Source organism: Haemorhous mexicanus, chromosome 19 (genome assembly GCF_027477595.1).
Source record: "Haemorhous mexicanus isolate bHaeMex1 chromosome 19, bHaeMex1.pri, whole genome shotgun sequence".
Lineage (NCBI taxonomy): Eukaryota > Metazoa > Chordata > Aves > Passeriformes > Fringillidae > Haemorhous > Haemorhous mexicanus.
In genome coordinates, this window is record NC_082359.1 from 12,751,881 (window position 1) to 12,777,849 (window position 25,969).

The window sequence follows — 25,969 nt, forward strand, 5'->3', positions numbered from 1 at the left end:
GTTATGTGCAGCTTATTTCTGTGGCTTCCACTAAATCAGCTTCTAGTGGTTTGTAATTTGTATCTGAGAGAGATTTCTTTTTCAATTAGGGGTGTTGCAAGTGTTTTTTAAATATACGACTCTTTGTAATGAGTGTTTCAAATCCAAACCCAGCAAAACTGATTTCTTTAGGGTTGGGTTTTCTTAAACAGAAAATTAGCATCAGGCCCAAGAATGTGATGCCTGGTTGGAGAGGGGTGCAGATTGAAAGAGACACACTTCAAGTGCTCAGAGACAAGGTCTGTAATGTGGAGCTGACAGATCACTGATTAGATCAGTGCTTGCAGGCACCCTTGGAACAGGCTGCTGCTTTAACTCAGCTCCCTGGCACAGCCTTTCTCTCTGTGAAATGTAAATGAAATGTAATTCTGGCAACCTTGGCTCGCTCCAGAAAAGCAAAAAACCTTCCAAATGAGTTTGCCAAGCAGCAAGAAATAGGGTGAGGAGGACTCTGAGAGGTTTTCAGAGATGACCAAGGGGAAGAAAGCACAATATGCAGCAATAGCTTATATTCACCAGGACTTGTCTTGAGCAGAAAATGAGCTCCCTGCTTAATGAAGGATTTTAAGCTTACTGAAAACACTTTAATGAGGATTTTAAAGGGAACTCTGCAATTCACTGGATCTCAAACACTGACTTACTGCCTAAATCTTGATTTTGTGGTTTTAAAGTGGAAAAATTATAGCCTTTGTAAAAAAAAATAAAATAAAACCAGAAAGAACTTAAGTTGAGAGCTGGCAAAGCAGACTTGCAAAGCTTGTACTGAAAATTCAGACACCTCCCTCTCCTCTGCACTGACAGAGAACGTGCCTTGCTCATCCTGGGCTCTGGAGAGGCTTTTCTGCTGCTCCACATCTGTCTGCCACAGAAAACATGTTTCTGAGGAGAAGTATATCAACATCTCTAAATGTTTTTGTGCTGAAATGGAGCCTCTGCATTTCAGATACCCCAAGGAATGGGCTGGACTTGAATCATCGTTTTGTTGTGGTAAATACTGGCTGCCCACATGGTGCCAGTCCTGGAAATGAGGACAGGAGTGCTCCCTCTGTGCCCCTGAGCAACAGTCCTCCCCTCTGGTCATTCCACAGCTCATATTTATCAGCTGGGGCTGAAAAAGAATTCCCTCCTGTTGTTTTGAATAGATTTCCTCTTGGACAATCCAGCAGTGCAAAGTTTTAAAGAGTGAAAGTAGAAATAAACAAGCACATAAATAAAGATAACAGCAACCCATTGGATCTGAATAAAACATCGACTCACAGAGTGGTTTGGGCTGAAAGAGACCTTTCAGATTATCTTGTTCCAGCCCCTGCCCTGGCAGGGACAAACAGGAGCAGGGAGTTGTGTGAATGATGGGGTGGGTGTTGAATATGTGAACATCTCCTGCCAACCTCACCAGGCTGGCTCTGGGTCTCCTTTCCCATAACAAGGCTGGTTCCCATCAGTTCTGTGCTCTTTTGCCCCAGATCCCACAAGTGCTCCTTACCTGAAGAGCTTTTGCACATTTTCCTGCAGTTCTGCACAGGCACTAAGGTTACTCTCTGTATTATTTAGAGAGGGTCAAAGCCCAAAATCTCAGAGCTGAGCTTGGTCCTGCCAAAGTCTGAGATTGTTCAGAGCTGGGTTGTGGCTGAGCTGAGCTGGAGAGGGTCAGAACACAGGAATAAATTGAAAGTAGAGCATTAAGGAGTTCATGAATTCATTTACAGCATGGATGGATATGGACCACAGAAGCTCAATGAACATTCTCCTTCTAGAACTTTCTTTGTGGCTGTTTTGCCAACTGTGAGCTGACTTCAGACTGACACCAGTGCTGGGAAGGAGAGAACAACTGAAAGTTTCCCCTGAAATACCCAGCTAGTCAAACTCTGTAAGAACTAATTTCTTTGGGAAATATAAATCCTGTTTTAGTAGCCTTCCCCCTAACAATTCCTGTTATTCAATGATGTTTCACTCAGCAAGTCATGATGGACACTTGTCTTACACACACAAAACCAAGAGGCACCGCAGACCATTGACTTGAGGCTGAATATAAATATTCAGCTAACAAGTGATGCATTGAAAATGTATTTCCAGTGGATTAGGTTCTGTAACACTGGGACTTTCAGTCATTTTGAAGAGCACAAGGGTTTTTCTTAGATATGTTTTCAGCTTACTGGCTGCCAGCTTTGTCATAAAACAATTTCTAACAAAAGCAATTCTGGTTTATAATAGTTTTTCATAGCTGCTATTTCAAAGGAGGAGATAAAGGGACACAGTAACCACAAAACTACCTCCTGCAATACTTTGAAAAATGAGAGACTTATCCTGTATTTCCCACCCTTGATAGAGAGGTGGCTTCAGGCTCAATAAATACAGCAGGGAGGGAAATTATTCCTGAGCAATGAATCCACAGCATGGGGGCACAGTGAGTAAAAGTGTGACCACCCACTGCTTAGTACCTGACTCGGAAGAGATAAGAGGATCCATGTGTTTGTGCCAGGCAATGAACACGAGAAAAAAATATAAAATATTAAATATTGGTGGTAAACTGGGTCTTTAGGCAGACAAAAAAGTCTGTGAGGTGTGACAGCAGTGCTATCATGTACAAATCACTGTGATGCCTTCTCTGAGCTCCAGGGAAAGCTGGTTTATTGCACAGGTTCTGTTTTCAAAGGGGGACTGATAGAAAATGCTGCAGGAAGTGTGTCTAATGCTGCAGGTGTTCTGCACGGTGAAATCTGAGTAACCCTGCCCTGAGGGGGAGCCCAAATGCCTGATTTGGGGTTTGGATGGAGGGATGGAGGGATGGGTGGGTGGGTGGATGGATGGATGGATGGATGGATGGATGATGGATGGATGGATGGATGATGGATGGATGGATGGATGGAGGGATGGGTGGGTGGATGGATGGATGATGGATGGATGGATGGATGGATGGATGATGGATGGATGGAGGGATGGATGGATGGATGATGGATGGAGGGATGGATGGATGGATGATGGATGGAGGGATGGATGATGGATGGATGGATGATGGATGGATGGATGGATGGATAAATGGATGGATGGATGGATGGATGGATGGGTGGGTGGGTGGATGGATGGATGGATAAATGGATGGATGGATAATGGATGGATGGAGGGATGGAGGGATGGATGATGGATGGATGGTGGATGGATGGATGGATGGATGGATGGTGGATGGATGGATGGATGGATGGATGGATGGATGGATGGATGATGGATGGATGGATGGATGGATGGATGGATGGATGATGGATAGATGGATGGATGGATGGATGGATGGATGGATGGATGGATGGATGGATGGATGGAGGGAGGGAGGGAGGGATGGATGGAGCACAGCAGGGTTAGGATCAGCTGGGTGCCTCTGCCTCAGCAGGAAGGGCCAGAGGTGCTACAGGAGAAGGGAAGAGCTCAGAAATACAAATGTAAAAGATGGTAAAACACCTTCTCCCACCTGATGAGCTGCTACAGCTGCCCTCTCCTCAACATTTCCCTCTGCTTTCCTGAGCCCTCTGCTGCCTGCAGAATGGGCAGTGGCTCCACTGGGATCCCAGCAATGCCAGACACATTTTCAGGTTGCTGGGAGGTCCCACACAAACCAAGATTTACTGGAAGAAGTGACTGTACTTTTAAAATGCCCAGCAGCAGAAAGCTGCACAAACCTCCCCCCAGGATTTACTAACCTGCCCATCCAAACCCCATCTCCTGGCTCACCCAGCAGCAGGTGATGACACCAACACTGATGACAGTGAGTGTGTTGCCGTGGGTTTTTTCTTTCCATGAACAGGATGGGAGTGTTGGGAGAGGTTCTTTTATTGCAGAGCAACCATTATATGGTTGAGACAATGGGAAGATGGTGGCAGCTCACATTTTATTAACAGCAGCTAAAGATTTTTTTGTTACAGAGCATTTGGAAAACATTTTAGCTAACAGCATATTGCTAAAGCTTACAGACAGCTGTTCTAGCCAGTCAGTAAAAGCACACCTCCACCTGCTGCACACAATGCTGGCTTGTCTGCTTTCTGGTAACAATACACAATACTTCATTATTAAGCCTAAAACCTTCTACTATCCTGTTAAGCATATTTTTCTGCAGTCTTAAGGTCTGTCTTAGCCTAAAATTCAAGCTGTTGTTTTATGTCCTTGCTTGTTGTACCATTGTAACTTTTTCCACCCTCGGACCTTGCAGCTGCAGCTAGTTCTGCGTTTCTCTGCTTTTTCTGTTTCTAAGCTTTCCCAGCTTTGTGGAAATCACCTTAGCTTTCCCATTTCCCCCAGAGGAGGTGCAGCTGGAGCTCTGCAGGGCTGGGGGGATCTAACCAAGCTGGCTGTGTTCACAGGCCCACGCGGGACAGCGAGGATGAGGAGGATGACGAGAAGAAGGGCAAAGGCTGCACCCTGCAGTACCAGCACGCCCTGGTGAGGGTCCTGACGCAGTTCGTGGCCGAGTCCTCGGAGCTCGGAGGCCACCTGACCTACCTGCTGGGCTCGGAGTGGCAGTTTGACATCACTGACCTGGTGGCTGATTTCATGAAGGTGGAGGAGCCCAAGGTGGCCAAGCTGCAGGAGGGCCGGGTGCTGGCCGGGCGGGAGCAAGGCATCACCACGGTGCAGGTACAGCCCCTGCAGCCCCACGGGGGCTCAGGCTCACTCACACCCTGGCTAGCAGGGCTCAGGGTTGGTGTGGGAAAGTCACTGATCACAGGGGAAAAAAAAAACAACAAAAAAGCTGAAAAAATGGGCGTGCTAAACAGAAAAGGAAGTTTGAGCGGGATTTCTTTGTGGCTATTTGTCACTTCCACAGAATGCCCTTAGGTGAAGCTTCTGTAGGGATTCCAGTCCATCTTAGTGTGACTGGAACACAGGGGGATTTCCCTGGCTGGTGAAAGAGGTGACATGAGGCACACAGCCAGCTCCTTTTCACTTCAGTGGGGCCATATGAGCATAACTCATAGTGGAGTTAACTCATAACTCATCTGGGAGATGGTACCAAATACCTCCATGCACCTTTACATGCTTGAACATATTTGAAAAATTAGTTCTTTTATGTTCACAAAACCAATCACATAGACACAAAAATAATCTTCAGATGCATTTTGGAGTGTTCATGTTCCCCCCTAACCTCTGTCCAAATTCATGCACCTTTCTTAATCCAAATAAAGGAATAGAAGCACTGGGGCTCTTCCCAGGGGCTGCAAACACCTGCAATGTTTCACACTCTGGAGTCAACACAGGGATTTTAGGGCTCAGCTCCCTTCAACCTGAAATAAATGGGATAGAGAGGTCAAGGGATTTCTGCCCTTAAAATGTCTCTTTCCCTTCAGTGACCCTAAAAGAGCAGGAAGCTCCTGTGCAGGGAGCTGTGCTGCAGGTTTCTCCTGTTGGTTTAGACAAATCACACCTCAACTATTTTGGGCTCAAAGCAGCTGTTTCTGCCACCAGGATAAAGATGAGTCTCTGGAAACAAGGTCTTGGAGCAACTGGCAGGAGTGTTTTGGCATTGAAAAATGCAGGCAGGCACCCAGTGGGATTTCCAAAGTTCTTTTGCAAGTCTCACTTTCATTTCATTCAAGTCCTGTGTCCCTAGAAAGGCAACAGGCCAAGTTCCTATCAGCCAGGCTTTGAGCACTTATTTATCCCCTCACTGAGTTTGAGTGTTAATCAGTGCCTTACACTCTGTCCTGTACTGCCCTGCATTAACAGGGAGTTTTATAGACCCCACAAAAATGACTTTCAAAAAAACCCAACAGATCCATTTAATTTGTTCTGTATTATATATGTTTCGTCAAGATCAAGCTGCAGTTTTGAAGTGATTTGTTGTTTTATTAAATTATTTTTTAGATAAAGTAATTTAGCAGCAAATGAGTGTAATATCTTGGGGGAAACATCAGCTGTGGCTTAGACATGGACGTGACAAACCCAGGATTATTCTGGTGTGCTGGTTAGAGGCCAGCCTTGCTTTAAAACCCTTCACTGCTGTTTCATGCAGGGTGTTTCCTTCCTCCTGCCAGGTGCTGTCCCCTCTCTCGGATTCCATCCTGGCAGAGAAGACAGTGATAGTTCTGGATGACAGGGTGACCATTGCTGACCTGGGCGTGCAGCTGGTGTCAGGCCTGTCTGTGTCCTTTCAGAGCAGCAAAGGAAACAAGAGAGCCATCCTTGCCACCACCTCTGCCCACGACATCCTGCGCACTCCCAAACAGGTATGCCCCAAGGAATGCAGCAAATCCATTTCCTCTTCCCTCTGCTCTGGCACAGGAATTTGCTGTAAATTTTAGGCAGCAGATGTAATGAATCTATGGCTGTGAAAAGCAGTCACTTCTCACAGTAAAGGCTGTTCATCCTCCTGAGCCCTGCACAGCCACCCCTGCACTCTCCAGAGCTGCTCTGGGGACCTGAGAGGGGAAGGGGAATTTCCAGAGCACAGGGAAAGGGATGGACAAGTCTGGGGGTGCACAGTGTCAAACAAACAGGGATGTGCCACAGAAATCTCCTTTTCTGTGGGGGATGCAGCCCAGCTGTGCAAGCAGGGCTGGGAATGGCAGTCCTTAATTGTCTCACAGAGTCAGCTCAGCCAAAACCACCTCTGGCTGCAGGTGCAGAAGTTTTCATGACCTGTATTGCTGAAAACTGATGAGTTTGTGCTTACTTTGAACCATATCATCTGAGGAATTAAATAGCTTTTAATGAGACCACAGAACAAATTCTGTATGTGGTTTTTTAATAGATTACACAGAGCTGAGGTTCTACATCAGTGCAGAAAGTGTAACTATATTTTTTGCACTAGCAATTTGCAGCAAGAAGACAAATTGGTTTGGTCAAAACATAAAATGGTGTTTTTTATGAGTTTCTATAGTTCCCAGGAAAGGCCGCAATCCCTTTTGCATATTGCAAGTCCTGCATATTTGAAAGCATGACAGCAAATATCAAGCACTGTGCTGAGATGTGTTCTCCTCCCAGTTTGTTCCATGGGCTGGATGGGCTCGCTGGCCCGACACCTTCCAGCCCTGCTCATTGCCTTCCACGAGGCCCTGGAACTGCAGCATCAGAGAAACTCCCCATGATGGGTCCTGTACAAACCTAATTGACCGTGATGCTGGAAATATGGTTATTTTCATCATAAGGCTCTGGCATTCAAAAGAGGCTTCTCACTTCAGCCTGAGAAAAAAGAATCGTCAATTGTTTTTTCCAGCACTTTTATTAAATTTACATGAGTGTTTCTTTGATAGTTCCTGAAGGTGAGGTAAATGCCTCAGTGGTCTAGAGAACACAAGCCTGCAAGAAAATGAGAAGCAGAGTAGACATTTCCATTTTCTTTAAAAAAACAAACCAAAAAGAATCCCCAAAGTTCAACTCTGTATTCTTTTCAGACTTTAACAACCAAGTGTCTGATTTGTGCTCCCTCTCTCACGCCTGTTTTCCCCCTCATCCTCTCCCCACCAGGAGGCTGTGGTGAGTGCTTGGGTTCTGTTCAGCGACGGGGCGGTGACGCCCTTGGACATCTACGACTCCAAGGACTTCTCCATGGCCATCACCTCCCTGGACGAGATGGTGGTGTCCTCACACCAGAGCCTTCAGTCCCTCTGGCCCGTGGTGGTGGCAGAAGGGGACGGGCAGGGGCCCCTGATCAAAATTGAGATGGTGATCAGCGAGCCCTGCCAGAAGACCAAGCGCAAGAGCGTTCTGGCCGTGGGGAAAGGAAACGTCAAAGTGAAGTTTGGCCACAAGGATTCGGACCAGAAGGGGAGCACCAACGACATCGACGATGTGGAGAAAGATTTTAAAAGCCATGCCAGCAACGCCATAGAGAAAGCTGCAGAACAAGAGAGGACAGCACAAGACTGGTCCAAAACCCACGAGGATGTGTCCGGTCCTGAGGACAATGCGAACAAAAGCACAACTTTCATCTCTCCCCTTGATCAGGAGTCCCTGGAGGATGGCCAGCTTCAGAACAACCCAACTGCCTTCACAGGTTTCCCTGCCCAAGTAGAAGTACCGGGAGAAAGCAATCCCAGTGATCTCTCATTGACTTCCAGAGGATTGACAGACCTGGAGATCGGCATGTACGCGCTGCTCTGCGTTTTCTGCTTGGCAATCTTGGTGTTTCTGATTAACTGCGTGGCGTTTGCTTGGAAGTACAGGCACAAAAGGTTTGCTGTGAGTGAGCAAGGCAACATCCCCCATTCCCATGACTGGGTCTGGCTTGGAAATGAGGTGGAGCTCCTGGAAAACCCAGTGGACATTTCGCTCCCATCAGAGGAGTGCACTACCATGATTGACAGAGGGATGCAGTTTGAAGAAAGCAACTTTCTCCTTAATGGGAGTTCTCAGAAGACTCTTCATAATCATATCCTCAGATCTTCTGAGTACCTTTGTGAAAAAGAAGTTAAAAGTGAACCTATAAATCCTTCTGGGCCAAAGCAGAAGCGAGTAAAGTTCACTTCATATACAACAATACTGCCAGAGGATGGAGGCCCCTACACCAACTCAATTCTATTTGACAGTGATGATAATATTAAATGGGTATGCCAAGATATGAATCTTGGTGATTCCAAGGAACTTAGGGACTATATGGAAAGACTGCAAGACAATATGTAAAACTACTTTCTTATGTTTGTAATCACCTTTATGCCTTCTGTTTATGGATGGTGGAGCAGTCAGTCCAGTCAGCAATAGGAACAAGACAGCCCAACCCTGGAGGTCCTGAGATGATAACCTGATGGCAGAGAGCAGGTCCAAGAGGCTGGCTGAGTTAATCCTGTTTCACCACAAACCAGGATGTGCCCCTAAAGCAGCTCCCTGTAGGTGTTGGAGGTGTCCCACACGATGGCTGTGGCTGTGTACTGCCTGGTTCTAGCCAAATGCTGATCCAGCTGCGCTCAGACTCAGAGGAGACTCCGTTTGTTGGTCATCTCTCATGAGAAATGGTCACTCAGAAAGGAAAGGGATGTTTGTTTGCATTGATTTTTTTCTAGTCGTCGTCCTTTGTAAAGCACAGTGGACATTTCTTGCTCACAGCCTGAGAGGAGGCTCATGGAAAAAGGGATTGGAATGAATCTCATTTTATTGCCTATGTGCAATGCAGCCAAGTAGTCTTATTATTTTTTACAGATATAAAAAACCCCATGTGGTTAATTTCTTCTTATATTGTTTGTGAATTTTATTTGACTTAGGGAACATTAAATATTTTCTTTGAAGGGGTTTGGTTTTTTTTTGGTTGTACCAAAGTGTAGTACAGTAATATTTATAATGATTTGAGTTTTTTATTCATCTGCTTCAGCCCCCAGAGATACCTCCTTCATCCCTGACTATCTTCCTCCTTTCCATATGGGTCGTTAGTATTTGAACCATAGAAAGGAATTAGAACTCTTACTGGGAAAGGGTTGTGTCTTCTTACAGGGAACTGTAAATATAATAATAAACCCTGGAAAATAAAAATCAAGGAGTAGCCCTGGGTTCACTTTTGTCATTGCTAATATGAAAAAATAACCTGTAAAAAAAGCCCAGCACATTCTTCAAAGGGAAATGCTTTGCTGAAACAGTAGCTTGGCTGACAACACATGGTATTATCAGAGTGGGAAAGCCAAACGTGGCTTTGGAATGCATAAAAAAGTAGGAAGGGAAATTTCCTAGGAAATAAGCAAAGCTTGGAGTCACTGCTACTCTGTGCTAATGAATCCATTGGTGGTAGAGTTCAGCAGGCCAGAGAAGTTCATGCTCAACAGCCTTGTCTAAAGCCATTACAGAGAAAAACTTTACCCCATTTTCATTAAAAAGGGAAGAAAAGACACATTGGGACTGCAGCCACACAAGGGACTATCCAATTTTATCAAGGAAAACAGAGCTCCCATTTCATATGCATCACATCTATTTTTTTACTGAAGGATGGCTGAGATAAGTTGAAAATTACAGTTGGGAAAAACCTGAATCTACAGAATCCTTAACCCCCCCCAGTAAAGCACATGTTCTTGTGATGGATCCTGTGCAATAACCACCAGAGCCAAATTACAGCTGCCTTACATACTGGAGTTCCCATCCTTTGGGTAGATCAAAGCAAAATTTGAATTTAAACCAGAAAATGTGGGAAATCCTGCATGTGGGTCCTCATCCCCAACTGGGAACACATTTAATGTAACTGCTGCAAAATACAGGAATTTTAACATTGAGACTAGAAGTGAGGGCACCAGGCTTATATAAGTGATTAGAGACTTGCTTTTGCTGGCACTGAGCTGCACAGGGAGGAGATGGCATCTGTTAAAATCTAATTTTGAGGAGAGAAAATAATAGAGCACAGATATGCTTCTGTTTCATAAGGGATGCAGCACTTGTGCGTCAGATGAAGTCTTGGGTTGTTTAGCAAATGTTCTCTCCCCTTTCAATGATCCAGGAAATAAGGAAAGATGAATTCCTACAATGATCCTTATCACTAACAACATAAAAAATCCTTTATGGAATTTAATTCTCTTTCCAATGCGTTGTTTTGTATTTGGCCCAACCAGAGAGCAGAAGAAAAAAAAACCCTATTTATGATTGTTTGCACAATAAACTGACCCAAAGTGACCACAAATGCATTTAGTGTTGAAATCAGAGGAACCAAGCTCTGCTGGCAGAGGGCAGAGAGCCCAGAGAGCAAACCCACAGTGAGCCAGCGAGGCCCTGGCCTCACAGAGAGCTGCTTCTTCATGGGAACCTCTCCTTCCATTCCTGCTTTGGGTTCCATTTCCTCATGGGAACCTCTCCTTCCACTCCTGCTGTGGGTTCCAGTTCCTCATGGAAACCTCTCCTTCCATTCCCAATGAGGCTCCTCATGGAAACCTTTCCTTCCACCCTGCTGTGGGTTCCATTTCCTCATGGAAACCTTTCCTTCCAGCCCTGTTTTGGGTTCCATTTCCTCATGGAAACCTCTCCTTCCACTCCTGCTGTGGGTTCCATCTCCTCATGGAAACCTCTCCTTCCAGCCCTGCTTTGGGTTCCATTTTCTTATGGAAATATTTCCTTCCACTCCTGCTGTGGGTTCCATCTCATGGAAACCTTCCCTTCCATTCCCACTGAAGCTTTATATTTTCATGGAAACCTTTCCTTCCACTTCTGTGAGGCTCCTCGTGGAAACCTTTCCTTCCACTCCTGCTTTAGGTTCCATTTTCTTATGGAAACCTTTCCTTCCAGCCCTGTTTTGGGTTCCATTTCCTCACAGAAACCTTTCCTTCCATTCCCACTGAGGTTCCATCTCCTCATGGGAACGTTTCCTTCCACTTCTGTGAGGCTCCTCACAGAAACCTTTCCTTCCAGCCCTGCTGAGGTTCCATTTCCTCACAGAAACCTTTCCTTCCACTCCTGCTTTGGGTTCCATCTCCTCATGGGAACCTTTCCTTCCAGCCCTGCTGAGGCTCCAGCCGTGCTGCAGGCTCCCTGCTCGTGTCCCTGCTCGTGTCCCTGCTCGTGTCCCTGCTCGTGTCCCCACAGCTCCCAGGGACGTGCAGGTGTCCTGGGCTGCTCCCCTAGAACAGAGGTCAGTGACTTCACTCAGCTGGAGAGCGTCCCTTGGAGGATCCCAAAGTTCAGGGGCTCCCTGCTGCCACACTGGGGTGTCCCTTGTCCTGCTGCCCAGTGCCTGGGCACTCAGGGAGGGGCCAGAGCCACCAGGGGACACCTCTGGCCTTTCCAGCCCTTCCCTGCTGCTCCTGGGTCTGGCTGATCCCAAACCCACTGGGGCAGGGGGTCCCAGTGCCTGGGGCTGTGTTCCACACTGAGGGTCAGGTCCCAGCGTGGCCAGGGAAGGTCCTCAGGGAGGGTCTGGGGGCTCAGTGGCTGAATCTGGGCTGGTTTTAGAGCCACACAGGTGTCCTCCTGTGCCCAAGGTAAATGACAATTCCTGCCCGTCAGGAAGGAGCTCAGCTGCTCCTGGGAGCCAGTTAAACAGGGGAACTGGGAACCAGTTAAACAGGGGAACTGGGAGCCAGTTAAACAGGGGAACTGGGAACCAGTTAAACAGTGGAATTGGGAACCAGTTAAACAGGGGAACTGGGAACCAGTTAAACAGTGGAATTGGGAACCAGTTAAACAGTGGAACTGGGAACCAGTTAAACAGGGGAACTGGGAACCAGTTAAACAGTGGAACTGGGAACCAGTTAAACAGTGGAACTGGGAACCAGTTAAACAGTGGAACTGGGAACCAGTTAAACAGTGGAACTGGGAACCAGTTAAACAGGGGAACTGGGAACCAGTTAAACAGTGGAACTGGGAACCAGTTAAACAGGGGAACTGGGAACCAGTTAAACAGTGGAACTGGGAACCAGTTAAACAGTGGAATTGGGAACCAGTTAAACAGGGGAACTGGAAACCAGTTAAACAGGGGAACTGGGAGCCAGTTAAACAGGGGAACTGGGAACCAGTTAAACAGTGGAACTGGGAACCAGTTAAACAGTGGAACTGGGAACCAGTTAAACAGGGGAACTGGGAACCAGTTAACAGTGGAATTGGGAACCAGTTAAACAGTGGAACTGGGAACCAGTTAAACAGTGGAACTGGGAGCCAGTTAAACAGTGGAACTGGGAACCAGTTAAAACAGTGGAACTGGGAACCAGTTAAACAGGGGAACTGGGAACCAGTTAAACAGTGGAACTGGGGACAGCTGTCCACAAAAAGACCCAATCCTCAAATCTTGCAGTGGGGGAAAAAAAGAAAGATCTGCAGGCTCATAAATTTTCTTTTTCTTTTCCATCACATGTCACCACGTGGAAGCTCTTACATGGAAAATGGCAATACAACCATGGGAAAAAAGCAATACAAAAAAAGAGAAAAGAAGTGGGAAGAGAGAACTCTCTGTTTTCAGTCAAACTGGGATAACACCAATAAAGTGGAGTTATTTTATCCTGGTTTGAGCCTTTTTGCTACTTCTCCTAAGATGAAAGGAAAATATATTCAACATGAATATATCTGATACAAAATCGCTCTGAGTCAATCAGTTCCTTTTAAATTAGGTAGCTCAAATTTTAATTTCAAAATTATGGCATACTCTATAAATACAAGCAAATTCAATTTTAAATTATTTTAAACACCCCCTCCCCCCCAGTTTTCCCATTCACCTAACTATTTTTCAGTGTTGCTGTTAAATACAATATTTTACTCATGGAATTTATAATGTTCCACTTTGCTGTTAAGTGAGCAGCATTTACACGTGGCTAAAAGACTCTCTGCTTTTGAGAGAACGAAGCAATGGTAGCCAAGTGATCCAAAGGCACAAAGTGTGTGTATGTAAGTGTGTGTGCAGGAGGGAAGAACTGTCTGAGAGCAGCAGCAGAGTACTGGGATGCTGCTCCAGGAGGTGCCTCGGGCAGCAATAGCTGTGATCAATACCAAACAAGCACCAGCTCTGACTGCTGGGGGCAGAGAGGGGCTCGTGGCACACGGGGAGCTGCCAGCTTGAGCCACAAGGCTGGTGGCAGCCCCCAGCCCTGCCAGGGCAGCTGGGGCAGGGGGGGCAGGGAAGGGAGAGCTGCAGGTTCCCATGGGCAGAACCTTTAGTTCCATTCAGCCCACAGTGCCCAGCCAGGGCTGCCTCTGCCCCTTCCCCACCCACAGGGACCCCACAGGGACCCTGTCCCACTCTTGGGGCTCCCTGTGCCCCTTCCCCACCCTTAGGGACCCCTTAGGGACCCTGTCCTGCTCTTGGGGCTCCCTCTGCCCCTTCCCCACCCACAGGGACCCCTTAGGGACCTTGTACAGCTCTTGGGGTCCCTGTGCCCCTTCCCCACCCTTAGGGACCCTGCCCTGCTCTTGGGGCTCCCTGTGCCCTTTCCCCACCCTTAGGGACCCCTTAGAGACCCTGTCCCACTCTTGGGGTCCCTGTGCCCCTTCCCCACCCTTAGGGACCTTGTACTGCTCTTGGGGCTCCCTGAGCCCCTTCCCTAACCTTAGGGACCCCTTATGGACCCTGTCCTGCTCTTAGGGCTCCCTGAGCCCCTTCCCCACCCTTAGGGACCTTGTCCTGCTCTTGGAGCTGCCTGTGCCCCTTCCCCACCCTGAGGGACCCTTCCCCTCTCCCCTCCCACTGCCCAAGCCCCCCGTGTTCACGTTTGGAGCTGCTGGCCCTTAACTCTTTTGGGGAATGTACAAGAAGACCTTACAGCCATAGAAGTGCAAGGAGTCCCTCAGAGAGGGAGAGACCCTTGTCCTGTGAGGGGGGTGGAAACCCCGCCCAGGAAATGCAGATTTCTCCTGGCAGATGGGCTCTCTCTGGGTTTAAATCATGTGCACTACATTGAAATACACGGGAGTGTATTGTGAAATGCATACATTACCTGCTGAGTCACAACACTGGCAATGTATATACATCACACCCCAGATATTTATACAATATAATAAGTCTTAGATGTATAACATAATGAATTCTGTACAAAATAAACTGTAAGTTAAGACAATGAAACAGAACTTTTATATCTGTGTAATTTGTATGCTGATTAAGTTATTCAAGCTTCAGTTTTCATCTTTTAATGTGCCCTTTAAAAAAATACTTATTTTCTATAGGCAGATGTCTGAAATAAAGACTTGAGTCTTCAGAAGAGAAGCAAATGAAAGACTGAAAGAAACAGATTTTGCTGGAGAAATAAAAATAATGTTCATGTGGTTGTTTTTTTTTTTTTAAAAAGCCATTTGGTGTTGGTGCTGGTCAGGGTGAGCTGCTGAGGGTGATGTGGCCCTGCCAGGTGAGCAGGAGGCAGCAGTGAGGATTTCCCCTGTGTCCCCTTCCCCAGAGCAGCACAAAGCCCTGCATCACCCAGCCCAGGGCTTTGCTCCCCTGCTCCAGCCCTGTCCTCCTCCCCTGCCCCAAGAGCCAACATCCCACACCAGCAGAGCCTTCAGATTCAAAGGAAAAAGGCACAAACCAAAGCTGTCCTGGAGCTCTCCAGTGGGAACCAGCACGGGGCAGGAATGGGATTCAGTCCTGGGAATTCTCTGAAGCTCCCATTAGAATCCAAGAGCCTCAAAATTCTTAAGTGACCCCTGAGCTCCTCATGAGAGCTGCAGGAAAGCATCTTGCTAAAAAAGGGAATTTGAGCCTCAGGTTTTTGCTCCAGGTGTGGGAAACTCTGGCAGAGGCAGAGACCCAGAGCCCCCTGCTAGCTCAGGAACTGGGGCTCCTCCAGGCACTGGGAATCAGCCCCAGCAGCTGCCTCCAGCTGCTCACACCTGAGACCTGGCTGTCCCACTAATGGCAGCAATTCAACAGCACCCCAATGATTTAATGAGCACTGCTGGAATTTCTACTGCATTGAAATTGGGTTTGTGTGAAGTCAATTGGATTGAGAAGTGTGATTTGGGAAGTGCCTCAGAGAACCAGCTCTGTGCTGTGCTTCGGGCACAGATTCCACTTGGTTCCCCTTGGTGTTCTAAACCCTGAAATAAGAAGTGGTTTTTATAAATGACCCTTTTTGTGTCCTGCCAGTTTGGCCATCACTGGGACACCCATCCCTTAGCAGCACCTGAGGGCTGGAGTGCCTTTACTCACACCCAGAGATCAAAAACCTGCCACAGAAAATCAGTCTTTTGTTCTGTTTTATCCACATGCACACACACACTTCCCCAAACACCTGGCCAGGGGTAGATTTTAACCAGCAGTACCTGTGGAACTGGAAATAATTCACCTGGGAAAGAAACAGCCCAAGGAACACAACTGGGTTTTTCTTCCCAAAAAGGGAGCCCTGAGGATCTGGCCTGTTTCATTTGTGACAAACTCCTCTCTGCAGGTCTGCCAGATCCTGAAGGCTCTCTCAGCTGAAGCTGCCACTGGCCTTGTTGGGAGCTGGGCTGGGACAGGGGCAGAGGCAGCCAGCCCTGGCTGTGGCTCTGGGAGGATGGAGAAGCCCTGTGTGACACAGCCCCAGCCCTGCTGCTGTGCCTGCACCCTGCAGGGCTCTGGGGCTGAGCAATCCTGGGCTCTGGAAAACCCTGGGAAAATCAGCAATCCTGGGCTCTGGAAAACCCTGGGCAAACCAGCAATCCTGGGCTTTGGAAAATCCTGGGCAAACCAGCAATCCTGGGCTCTGGAAAACCCTGGGCAAACCAGCAATCCTGGGCTCTGGAAAACCCTGGGCAAACCAGCAATCCTGGGCTCTGGAAAATCCTGGGCAAACTAGCAATCCTGGGCTCTGGAAAACCCTGGGCAAACCAGCAATCCTGGGCTCTGGAAAACCCTGGGCAAACCAGCAATCCTGGGCTCTGGAAAACCCTGGGCAAACCAGCAATCCTGGGCTCTGGAAAACCCTGGGCAAACCAGCAATCCTGGGCTCTGGAAAACCCTGGGCAAACCAGCAATCCTGGGCTCTGGAAAACCCTGGGCAAACCAGCAATCCTGGGCTCTGGAAAATCCTGGGCAAACCAGCAATCCTGGGCTCTGGAAAACCCTGGGCAAACCAGCAATCCTGCCCCTCCCCGTGCTGTCCTTGCAGCACAAGCCTGCATTCCTGTTCCTGCCCCAGGACCCACCTGGGCAGGTTCTGCAGGGCTGGTCTCTGGGGGAACAGAATGGAGTGGCTCACTGAGAGGCAGCTGGCTTCAGAAATTGAAGTGGACTGCTGATGTTTGAGACCTGTTCTGAAGCTCTCAGAGGGCATCATGCTCCTAAAACACATGTACCAGCATCAGGATTTCTGACCCACTGCAGATGAAGGCTTGTCTCCCTCCTCCTGACAATCCTGGGTTAGTCCATTTAAAAAACAATGGGATCTGATGATACAAAACCCAAATAAGCAGCTTAGGATTTAGTGGAAATGAAGAATGGATATTTTTAATCCTCCAATTCAAACCTGTGCTAGGCAGAGCAGAATACACAGTTTATACCATGGCATTATCTGTAGGGATTTTTATTTAATCAGGAGGGTCCTACAGCTCCCAAACCCCTTTAACAAATCCTGTGAGTGGGGAGCAGGTTAAACCTCCCTGAGACACCTCCTACAGCTCCCAAACCCCTTTGATGGATCCTGAGACACCTCCTACAGCTCCCAAACCCTTTTAAGGGATCCTGAGATTGGGGAGCAGGTTAAACCTCCCTGAGATATCTCCTACAGCTCCCAAACCCCTTAAACAAATCCTGTGAGTGGGGAGCAGGTTAAACCTCCCTGAGACATCTACAGCTCCCAAACCCCTTCAACAAATCCTGAGAGTGGGGAGCAGGTTAAACCTCCCTGAGACACCTCCTACAGCTCCCAACCCCTTTAATGGATCCTGAGACACCTCCTACAGCTCCCAAACCCCTTAAACAAATCCTGTGAGTGGGGAGCAGGTTAAACCTCCTTGAGACACCTCCTACAGCTCCCAAACCCCTTTAAGGGATCCTGAGAGTGGGGAGCAGGTTAAACCTCCCTGAGACATCTACAGCTCCCAAACCCCTTCAACAAATCCTGTGAGTGGGGAGCAGGTTAAACCTCCCTGAGACACCTCCTACAGCTCCCAAATCCCTTTGATGGATCCTGAGACACCTCCTACAGCTCCCAAACCCCTTTAACAAATCCTGAGAGTGGGGATCAGGCTAAACCTCCCTGAACACCCCAGGGTGACGTCCCCCTCAGCGTCCCCAGTGTCTGGTGGCCTGTCCTGCCCATCAGGTGGCACAGCTTGGTCCCACTGGCAGGGTCTGGGTCCAGCACTGCAGCAAGAGGAGCTGCCCAGAGCACAGCACAGACACCTGCCACCCACTGTGTCCCCATCCTGAGCAGCAGTCACCTCAGGCACTGTGCCTCAGCAGCTTTGTTCTCTTTCCAGCAGAAAAGGGCACTTGTGCATCCCCTGAATGAAAGCACAAGCTCTGTCATTTCCACTGCAGGCACAACTCAGTGAGCCATCCAGTGTGAGCCAGCTCACTGGACAGGGAAACTCAAAGGACAAACAAACTCCCATATTAGCAGAAATAATAAACCCAAAAAATGCTCTTGGCAGCAGCTTTTTAACCCCCATCTCAGGGAATGTCTGCTGGGTTTCAAAGCCATGCCTCTGCTTCCTCCTCGTGTTTCCTCTCCTGGATTGGAGACATCTCTCCAAAGGCTGGAAAAGCAGCTTAGCCCTGGAGAGAGCTCACCTGGAGATCAGAGATCTGCTGCCAGTGCTGGCTGCCCCAGGGTCCTCCCTGGCCTGGAGGGGCTGCAGCCCTGGCTGGGGCAGGGAGCTGCTCTGTGAGCCCCCAGCAGAAACCTTCCCAGGGTCTGTGGCTACTGCAGGGCAAGGAGAGAAGGCAATGGAGCCAGGCTCTCCTCCGTGTTGTCCAGCAAAAGGACAAGAGGCAAAGGGCACTAATTGAAAGGGAGAAAAAACGAGGCAGTAAAGAGCTGACCTCAGGGACTCTGCAGACGAGGCAGAACTGGGCTCTGCTGTGTCCCTAATGAGCCAAACACTGCAGAGAGCCAGAGCTGGGAGTGACCCCAGCTACAGAAGGGAAAACATCATTACCTGAGCCCTGGCAGCACCTCTGCCATCCATCCTGGCAGCTGGGGTTCTGCTCAGGGCTGTTGGTGCCCTCCTGCTGGGCAGGGAGCAGAACACAAACAGGATTGGTTCCTAAATCCCCCTCTGACAGGAACAGGCCATGGTGGGGCCAGGATGGAGGCAGGAGAGCCCCTGGCAGCTGGGGCTGAGCACAGCCCTGAGCCCCAGCCCAGTTTGGGCCAGACCTGGCTGCGGGCTGGGCGGTGAAGCTGCCAAGGGCAGGGCCCTGTGACCCTGCAGGAGACAATCAGGGCACCATCAGGGCTGCCAGGGGAGTCCAAATGCCTTTAAAAAGGGGCATTTGAGCAGTGCCCAGGTCCCAGGGCAGTGCACAAGCCAAGGGGTGCCAGGGGAGGAGTGAGGACAGCTCAGGGCTCGCAGACCCCACCCCGGGCTGAGAGCTTCAGCATCCACCCCGCCAGTGGCTCTGAGCAGAGCCCAGCAAAGCCCAGCTTTGGGAGGCCAGAGGAGCTGCAGTGCAGCTGACAGGGCTGGCAGGAGAGCTCTGTGCTGCCCAGGGGCTCAGGGGGAACCCTCACTGTCCATCCCTGGGGATGCTGAGCCAGCCTGGCTCTGCCCCTGAACCCCTCCCTGCTGCAGGGATGCTCCCAAACCACCTCTCTGCTCCTGGCCACACACCTGAGCAGCAGGGCAGGACCCACAGCCTGGCTGCTGGCCCTGCCCCAAGCCCTGCCTGCCTTAGGGGGCGTAGGAGGGATTTCTAGGGACAGGTATTGCTCACAGGTGTTACTCACAGGTGTTACTCACAGGTGTTACTGGCTTTGCACATTTGCCTCCTGCAGGTCCCACCCACATCTGGCCCTCCTCTGACCCTGGAATGTCCCTTGGATGTCCCTCCCTCCTTGGGTGTGATTTCAGGGTAGATTAGAGGAGGTGAAGTGCACTGAGGCTCTGGCAGTCCTGGCCCTGGAGCTGCCCTGGCTGAGCATCCCCCGAGTGGTTCCTGCTTTTCTGTGCCCCTTGCTGAGGTGTCACCACGTCCCCTGCACCCTGCACAAGCTCAGCAGCAGTTCTGCCATCTTCTTTTGCACTTTTTTACTTGAGCTAACCCCCCTTTCACTTTCCTTCTGCAGCTACTGTAAAAGGCACAGCAACTTTACTAATTTATTTGCAGAAACCATTGAAGATTCCATCTGCTGTGATCAAATCCCCTTAAGTAAAATATAAACTGCTACTCCTCTGAATGTAAAGCCTAAATCAATAATGGACATGAAATCATCAAGTTTAATCTCAAACACAGTGAACCCAAGTAATCACTCTTCTTGATACAAAACTAATTCTGTTTGACAATAAAATGCTACTAGTCTGGGCCATAAACCAAAGGAACAAATAACTTTCTTAGCCCTGACAGCTGCTGTCCAGAATCATTACATCTCCTCTCCCCGGCCGTCCAGCCTGGCACTGCAGGGCTGCTCCAGCTCAGCCCCTTCCCACAAACTGCTCCCGTGCCCAGCTCTTGGAAACAGCTGCTCTGGAAGAAAGGGAGCTGCTGCTCCAGCTTCTCTTCCTCCAGCGGGCCAAAAAGGCACGGGTGGTACCAGGAGGGCACAAGGAGCACCTGGAGATTCCTTGGGATGTTCCTTGGGACATTCCTTGGGACATTCCTTGGGACGTTCCTTGGGACGTTCCTTGGGCTGTTCCTTGGGCTGTTCCTTGGGCTGTTCCTTGGGACATTCCTTGGGACGTTCCTTGGGCTGTTCCTTGGGACATTCCTTGGGCTGTTCCTTGGGAGATTCCTTGGGACATTCCTTGGGGTGTTCCTTGGGACATTCCTTGGGCTGTTCCTTGGGAGATTCCTTGGGCTGTTCCTTGGGCTGTTCCTTGGGACATTCCTTGGGACACTCCTTGGTGTGTTCCTTGGGACATTCCTTGGGACATTCCTTGGGCTGTTCCTTGGGATGTTCCTTGGGCTGTTCCTTGGGACATTCCTTGGGACATTCCTTGGGACATTCCTTGGGCTGTTCCTTGGGAGATTCCTTGGGGTGTTCCTTGGGCTGTTCCTTGGGACATTCCTTGGGATATTCCCTGGAATATTCCTTGGGAGATTCCTTGGGACATTCCTTGTGGTGTTCCTTGGAGTATTCCTTGGGACACTCCTTGGGATGTTCCTTGGGATACTCCTTGGGATATTCCCTGGAATATTCCTTGGGGTATTCCCTGGGATATTCCTTGGGATGTTCCTTGGGGTATTCCTTGGGACACTCCTTGGGATATTCATTGGGGTGTTCCTTGGGAGATTCCTTGGGATGTTCCTTGGGATAATCCTTGGGATATTCCTTGGGGTGTTCCTTGGGGTATTTCTTGGGATAATCCTTGGAAATGTTCCTTGGGACACTCCTTGGAACGTTCCTTGGAGTATTCCCTAGGATATTTCTTGGGGTATTCCTTGGGATACTCCTTGGAGTATTCCCTAGGATATTTCTTGGGGTATTCCTTGGGACACTCCCTGGGATACTCCTTGGGGACATTCCCTGGGACACTCCCTGTCCCATGGCTGGATTGTCTCTGGCCTGCAGTGTCCCTGCTGAAGGAACCTCAGCCCCAAATGCAATCTCAATTATTTACAACCACAAGAGGTACCCAGCATGTTTTGGCTGTCACCACTGAACCCCTGGGTTACAGATAACCCACGGAGCCAGGAATCAGCTCAGGAAAAAGTCCTGAAAGAACACCTGCAGCTCTTCTCCCCTCTGCTCTCTGGCTCCCAGCTGCCACTGGTGGAAATCACAGGGAAATTATTTCAATTATTTCCCCCTCACGTTCTGACACCACCTTCCATCCCATTGAAACCTGGAGCCCCAGCCCTTTGTGGAGCAGAGCCAAGTCTGGCTCCTTTCTTCCCTCCTGGCAGGGCATTCCCTGTTGGGATCAGCCCCAGAGACCCCCCAGCCCCCAGGGTGTTCAGAGCCCTGCATTTCCAGCAGCCCTGCATTTCCTGCAGCCCTGCATTTCCTGCAGCTCTGCTTCCCTCCAGACCCCACAGGAGCCCAGAGCCAGTTCAGGGACCTGGGCTTTTCCTGTCTCACACAGCCCCTGCTCCTGGGGGTGTGATTATTTTTGTCCAACCCTCCCAGTGCACAACTCCCCATAAGAGCAGCCAGGCCAGAGATCAGACTCTGATCCATGTCAGAGCCACTGAAGCCTGATCCTCTCACTGCTGAAATTCTGGGCTGTGAACCAGTGGCTGGGGTCACCTTGTTCATCTCAAAGCTGGGGGTTTTCCCTCCCTCCTTTCAATATTTCTGAAAATTTATACCCTCTCACAGTCCTTGATAACAGTTTGGCATCTCTGAAGCTGAGAAGTTTTAATATTCTGTGGGTTTTTTTTTTTTTTCCCCAGCACTTCTGTAATTTCAGGAAAAAAGGTATTTGATATGGTGGTTTTATAGTGAGAGGAGGAGCAGGAACATTTGCTATTGTGTGAGAAAAGACATTTCAAATAAGTGTTATAATTTTATAACTCCTTTTTTTTTTGTCTGTACCTATAACAGGAATGAATAGCTTTGAAACAGAATGGGCTTTGCTTTCTGTGCAGGTAGGATTTTTTAATTTCATTTTTCTCTCAGGCCTTGATATTTAAATTGGGGAAGATCTTAAAAATGGAACAACACTTGCAAATGTATTCAGAGTGATGGTTTGGATGTATAATTATAAAGATTCTGAAAGATAAAGAATTCAGTATTTTAACCAACGTGCCAGATTTTAAATGACAATTATAGCTTTCTGTGGTTCAAGAATCAACATGCTGTTTCTCTTCTGTTGGAGAAATATTCATCAGCACCACCATGGCATTCTGGCAGCAATTATTTACAGTTCAGCCAGGAGCAGACTGCCAGCATTACCTGTGACAAATGCTGCAGGAGCCTGCCCAGCACTGAGCTCCAGAGCTGGAATCCTCTGACTGGAAAAGACATTTCTTGCATTTTCCCCCTTCCTGGGTTATTTCTGCCCAGTTTGGATGTGTGGAGCACCAGAGCACACAGGAGAACCTCTGTCCTCCCAGGCAGGGCTTTAGGGGGGGATTTCCTTCCCCCTGAGCCCAGACTGAGCTGGAATTGTTTCCAACCAATCCTGGTTTGCACTGGGGCAGAATCGAAGCTGCTGGACAGAGCTGGTTTGGAAACCCCCTGGGTGCATGGGCACATGCCAGGGCTGTCCCTGCTCCCCTGACAGCCCAGATGTTCTGCCCCACACTGAGCCCTCCCTGCTGGGCCACTCTCCACTGGGAGCCTCTCCCCAAAGGCTCCTCCAGCCCCTGCAAAGCCCAGCCCGAGCTCCCAGAGGCTCCAAGGACCACCAGGGGAACAGCAAATGGTTCCCAGGCTGCTTCCCACCAGGAAATTCCCCTTGGCCCTTTTCCATGTCCCAGCAGGGTCTGTGCTCCCTGTCCTGGTGTAACCCATCACAGCTCTGTCACACACACACACCCAGAAAATCTGATTGTCCTCTGCTCTGGTGATTTGTGTTGGTAAAAGCAATTAATTCTGGTGGGGAACGAGGAGCAGCTCTGCAGACAGAGGGAGGGGGTCACTGCCCAGCCCAGCTCGTTCTGCTCAGAGCAGGGAGAATCCCCCAGCCCCATCCTTGGCACTGGGATCTGTCACCCAGCTGTCCCCGTGCCAAACACACCAAGGAAATTGGGGAAATTTAGGAAAAAGCCTCCCCAGCTCCCAGGTGGTGTCTCCACACCTGGTTTGTTCCAGCAAAATGTTCCATCCAACATCATCATCACAGTGAAATTCCACTGAAAAACACTGGAAAGGAAATGTTTTAATTAGGTTTCCTTTAGGAATGGAAAAAAAAAAAAACAACAAACCCATATGTTTGAAAGGCTTTTAGGAATTAAAGTTTTGGGTTGATTTCTGTGTGTCAGCTGGAGGTTTCCTATTTTCCTTTTTCTTCACTTCAATAAAATTCTGGGTGAGGGGGATGGTTTGGAAATTTCTAATCCACATGGCTTCTACTCTAGAGCAAAAATCCATGTGGAATTGTCCAAATTTCCTGCAGAGCCCAAATTCTGGGTTTCAGCTGATGTTAATCAGCCAATTTAATCATTGAGCCAAATTCAAAGCCTGCTATAACCTGCTCGACTCTATTCCATCCCCAAGTGAAAGAAACCAGCAGAAAAAAAAGTCACTTTGCCATCCTAGACTTGGGGTTTTTTTGCTTTTCCAGGCAAAATGTGTGACCCACAGTGGCTGGAATTCTGAGAGGAGAATTCCCAGGACCTGCAGTGCAGTTCCAGCCATGGCAGGGGGAGCTGGGCAGGTCACCCACCTGTGATTGAGTGATTCCAGCACCTGCTGAAAGCTTTGCTCAAAACAGGATAAATTTTTAATCCCTCCAAATTGCTTCTGCAGCTGCACAAGGTTTCTCTTTCTTCCCTAAAATATTGATAAGGTGGGAGCAAGATTCTGCAGGGAGAAGAGATCAGTTTAAAAAATGAACTCTCCTCCTCCTCCTCCTAAGCATTTTTCTGGGACTTGTTCATGGATTATTCTTCTTTGATTTTCCTAAACTTTTCTGCTGGCTGTTTTTCCTCAGGAGTCTCCTGGCTTTCCATCTTGCTGACCTGCACCTTCTTGTGGCTTTTGAAAAGCTGGGGATGAAAACTGAGGCAAAACATCTCCTGCCCCAGACCTGAGAGTTAAAGAAAGCTCTGCTCTCACCAAGGGTAAATTTGGGCTAAGAAATTCAAATTTCTGCCAAAGAGCAACTTCCCCCTCTGGTTTGCATTTTCTGCTAATCCCCTGCTTTTCCAGGGTTTTCATGGCCAGGAAACAGCCATAACAAAGCACATCAGAGGATGGGACTGCTGTGCTCCAGTGTTTCAGGCAGGTTTAATCTGGGTCTTTATCCTAATCAGAACCTGAAGGTTTTTTAAATCCTCTCCTCATAATTACTGTTTGCAGTTAATGCCCCAGTACCAGAGTGAAGCTGGTGGAGCGTTTTCTTACAAAAAGCATTTTCAGAAACAAAAGGCTGGGTTTGATGAGTTTTAGGGGAAAAGTGGCTGGAATTTCTGGTCCAATCCATGGAACAAAAGCTCACCTGGTTTTCCCTTTCCTGGGGCTGTGAACATTACAGAAAACTGAAACCTGAGATAAAAATGAACCTGGGCAGAAAAGCAGGGGCTTGAGCTTTGCTGCCCACACTCACAGAGAGAAGCCAGGGCTCTGCTGGAATTTCTGCAGCTGGAATATTCCAAAGGATTTGGTTCCTCGTGGAAATGATCTCCAGAGGTGGGAGGAGCAGGGGGGCTGTGCCAGGTGACACTCAGGAACAGCCTGGTGACCTCTGAACTTCAGCTCTGTCACCTCCTGCACTCCTGGAGAGCCACATTTCTTCTGCTGCATCACTGTGACAAGCAACTGCTGCTTTTTCCCTTAAAAAAAATTTTAGTGGGTTTTTTTTGTTTGTTTTTGGTTTGTTTTTTCTTTCTTTCTCACTACTGGTAGAGCATTTTCAATTAATGGCATTTAAAGAGATCACAGATGGGTGAGCAGGCTTGGAGCAACCCAAAATTATCTTTACCAAAATGTGTGGAGCAATCCTGTCTTTTATTCTGATGTTTCCTATAAATATGAGTACCCACTTCTCCTAACTAGAGCCTGCTGGAATTCTTTCAATCAAAAAAATGTTCAAAACTTTTCTTTTGACTTTCTGTACAAGTGCAAAAGATGTTTAATGTCCTCTTGGAATCATCAGATCATGCTCAAAGCTTAACCCTTCCCAGATTGTTCATTTTCATCCATTCCAATGGGTTTCTATTTCCCCAGAACAGAACTGGGATTGCAATTGTGCTGCTTATTTCTATTTACAGACTGAGCCAGCCAGCAGTGCTCTGTGTTCTTGAAACTGGTGAGAATTCCAGTTCTTGTGTAAGAAACACAGGCTAGGAGCAAGCACAGATCCATCGGAGATTTTTCCATCAGAGCCAGATTTCCAATGGAAATTTCAGTTTCAAGCAACATTTTTGCAGAAAATGCTCTTTTCTCACTGAAAAAGTGAGCCACCAAAATGAAGGATATGTTAATTCTGAAACACTGCAATCGTGCCTTGGAGAACTCTGGCTTATTTGCTTTTTTCTTGCTCTCCCAGCCCAAATCTTTCCAGGGCGTTTGGCAAACACAATTTATTTCCCAGGCTCTGGTCTGAGCAGGGATCCTCGTGGGAGGCACAGCCTGACCCTGAGCAAGCCCGGCAGGCAGAGCAGACTGAGACAGGATGGCCATGAAACACAGACATTTCTCCAGGAAAACACGACTGAAATCCAAATAAGAGCGATAAAATACCTGATTTCAGCTTTTGGCTGAAAATTCCATGCTTGCAAAGGAAAGGGAATTCCACTTCCCCCCTGCAGCCAGGTGAAAATCCCATTTACAGCCCCTCGTGGCTCGGGAAACCCAGGAGTTTTTCACTGCTG

At 48.5% G+C, this 25,969-nt stretch overlaps 1 protein-coding gene across 2 annotated transcripts in view; it reads left to right on the forward strand.

The window, feature by feature from the left end:
- Positions 1-9,487, forward strand: part of TMEM132B (transmembrane protein 132B) — a 31,908-nt gene extending 22,421 nt beyond the window's left edge. For both annotated transcript variants that reach the window (XM_059863597.1, XM_059863596.1), the window contains exons 3-5: positions 4,386-4,659; positions 6,057-6,248; positions 7,489-9,487. In XM_059863597.1, coding sequence (XP_059719580.1) covers positions 4,386-4,659; positions 6,057-6,248; positions 7,489-8,643 — 1,621 coding nt within the window. In that variant the 3' untranslated portion in view covers positions 8,644-9,487. The remainder of the gene's footprint in view (positions 1-4,385; positions 4,660-6,056; positions 6,249-7,488) is intronic.
- The last annotated feature ends 16,482 nt before the right edge of the window (positions 9,488-25,969 follow it).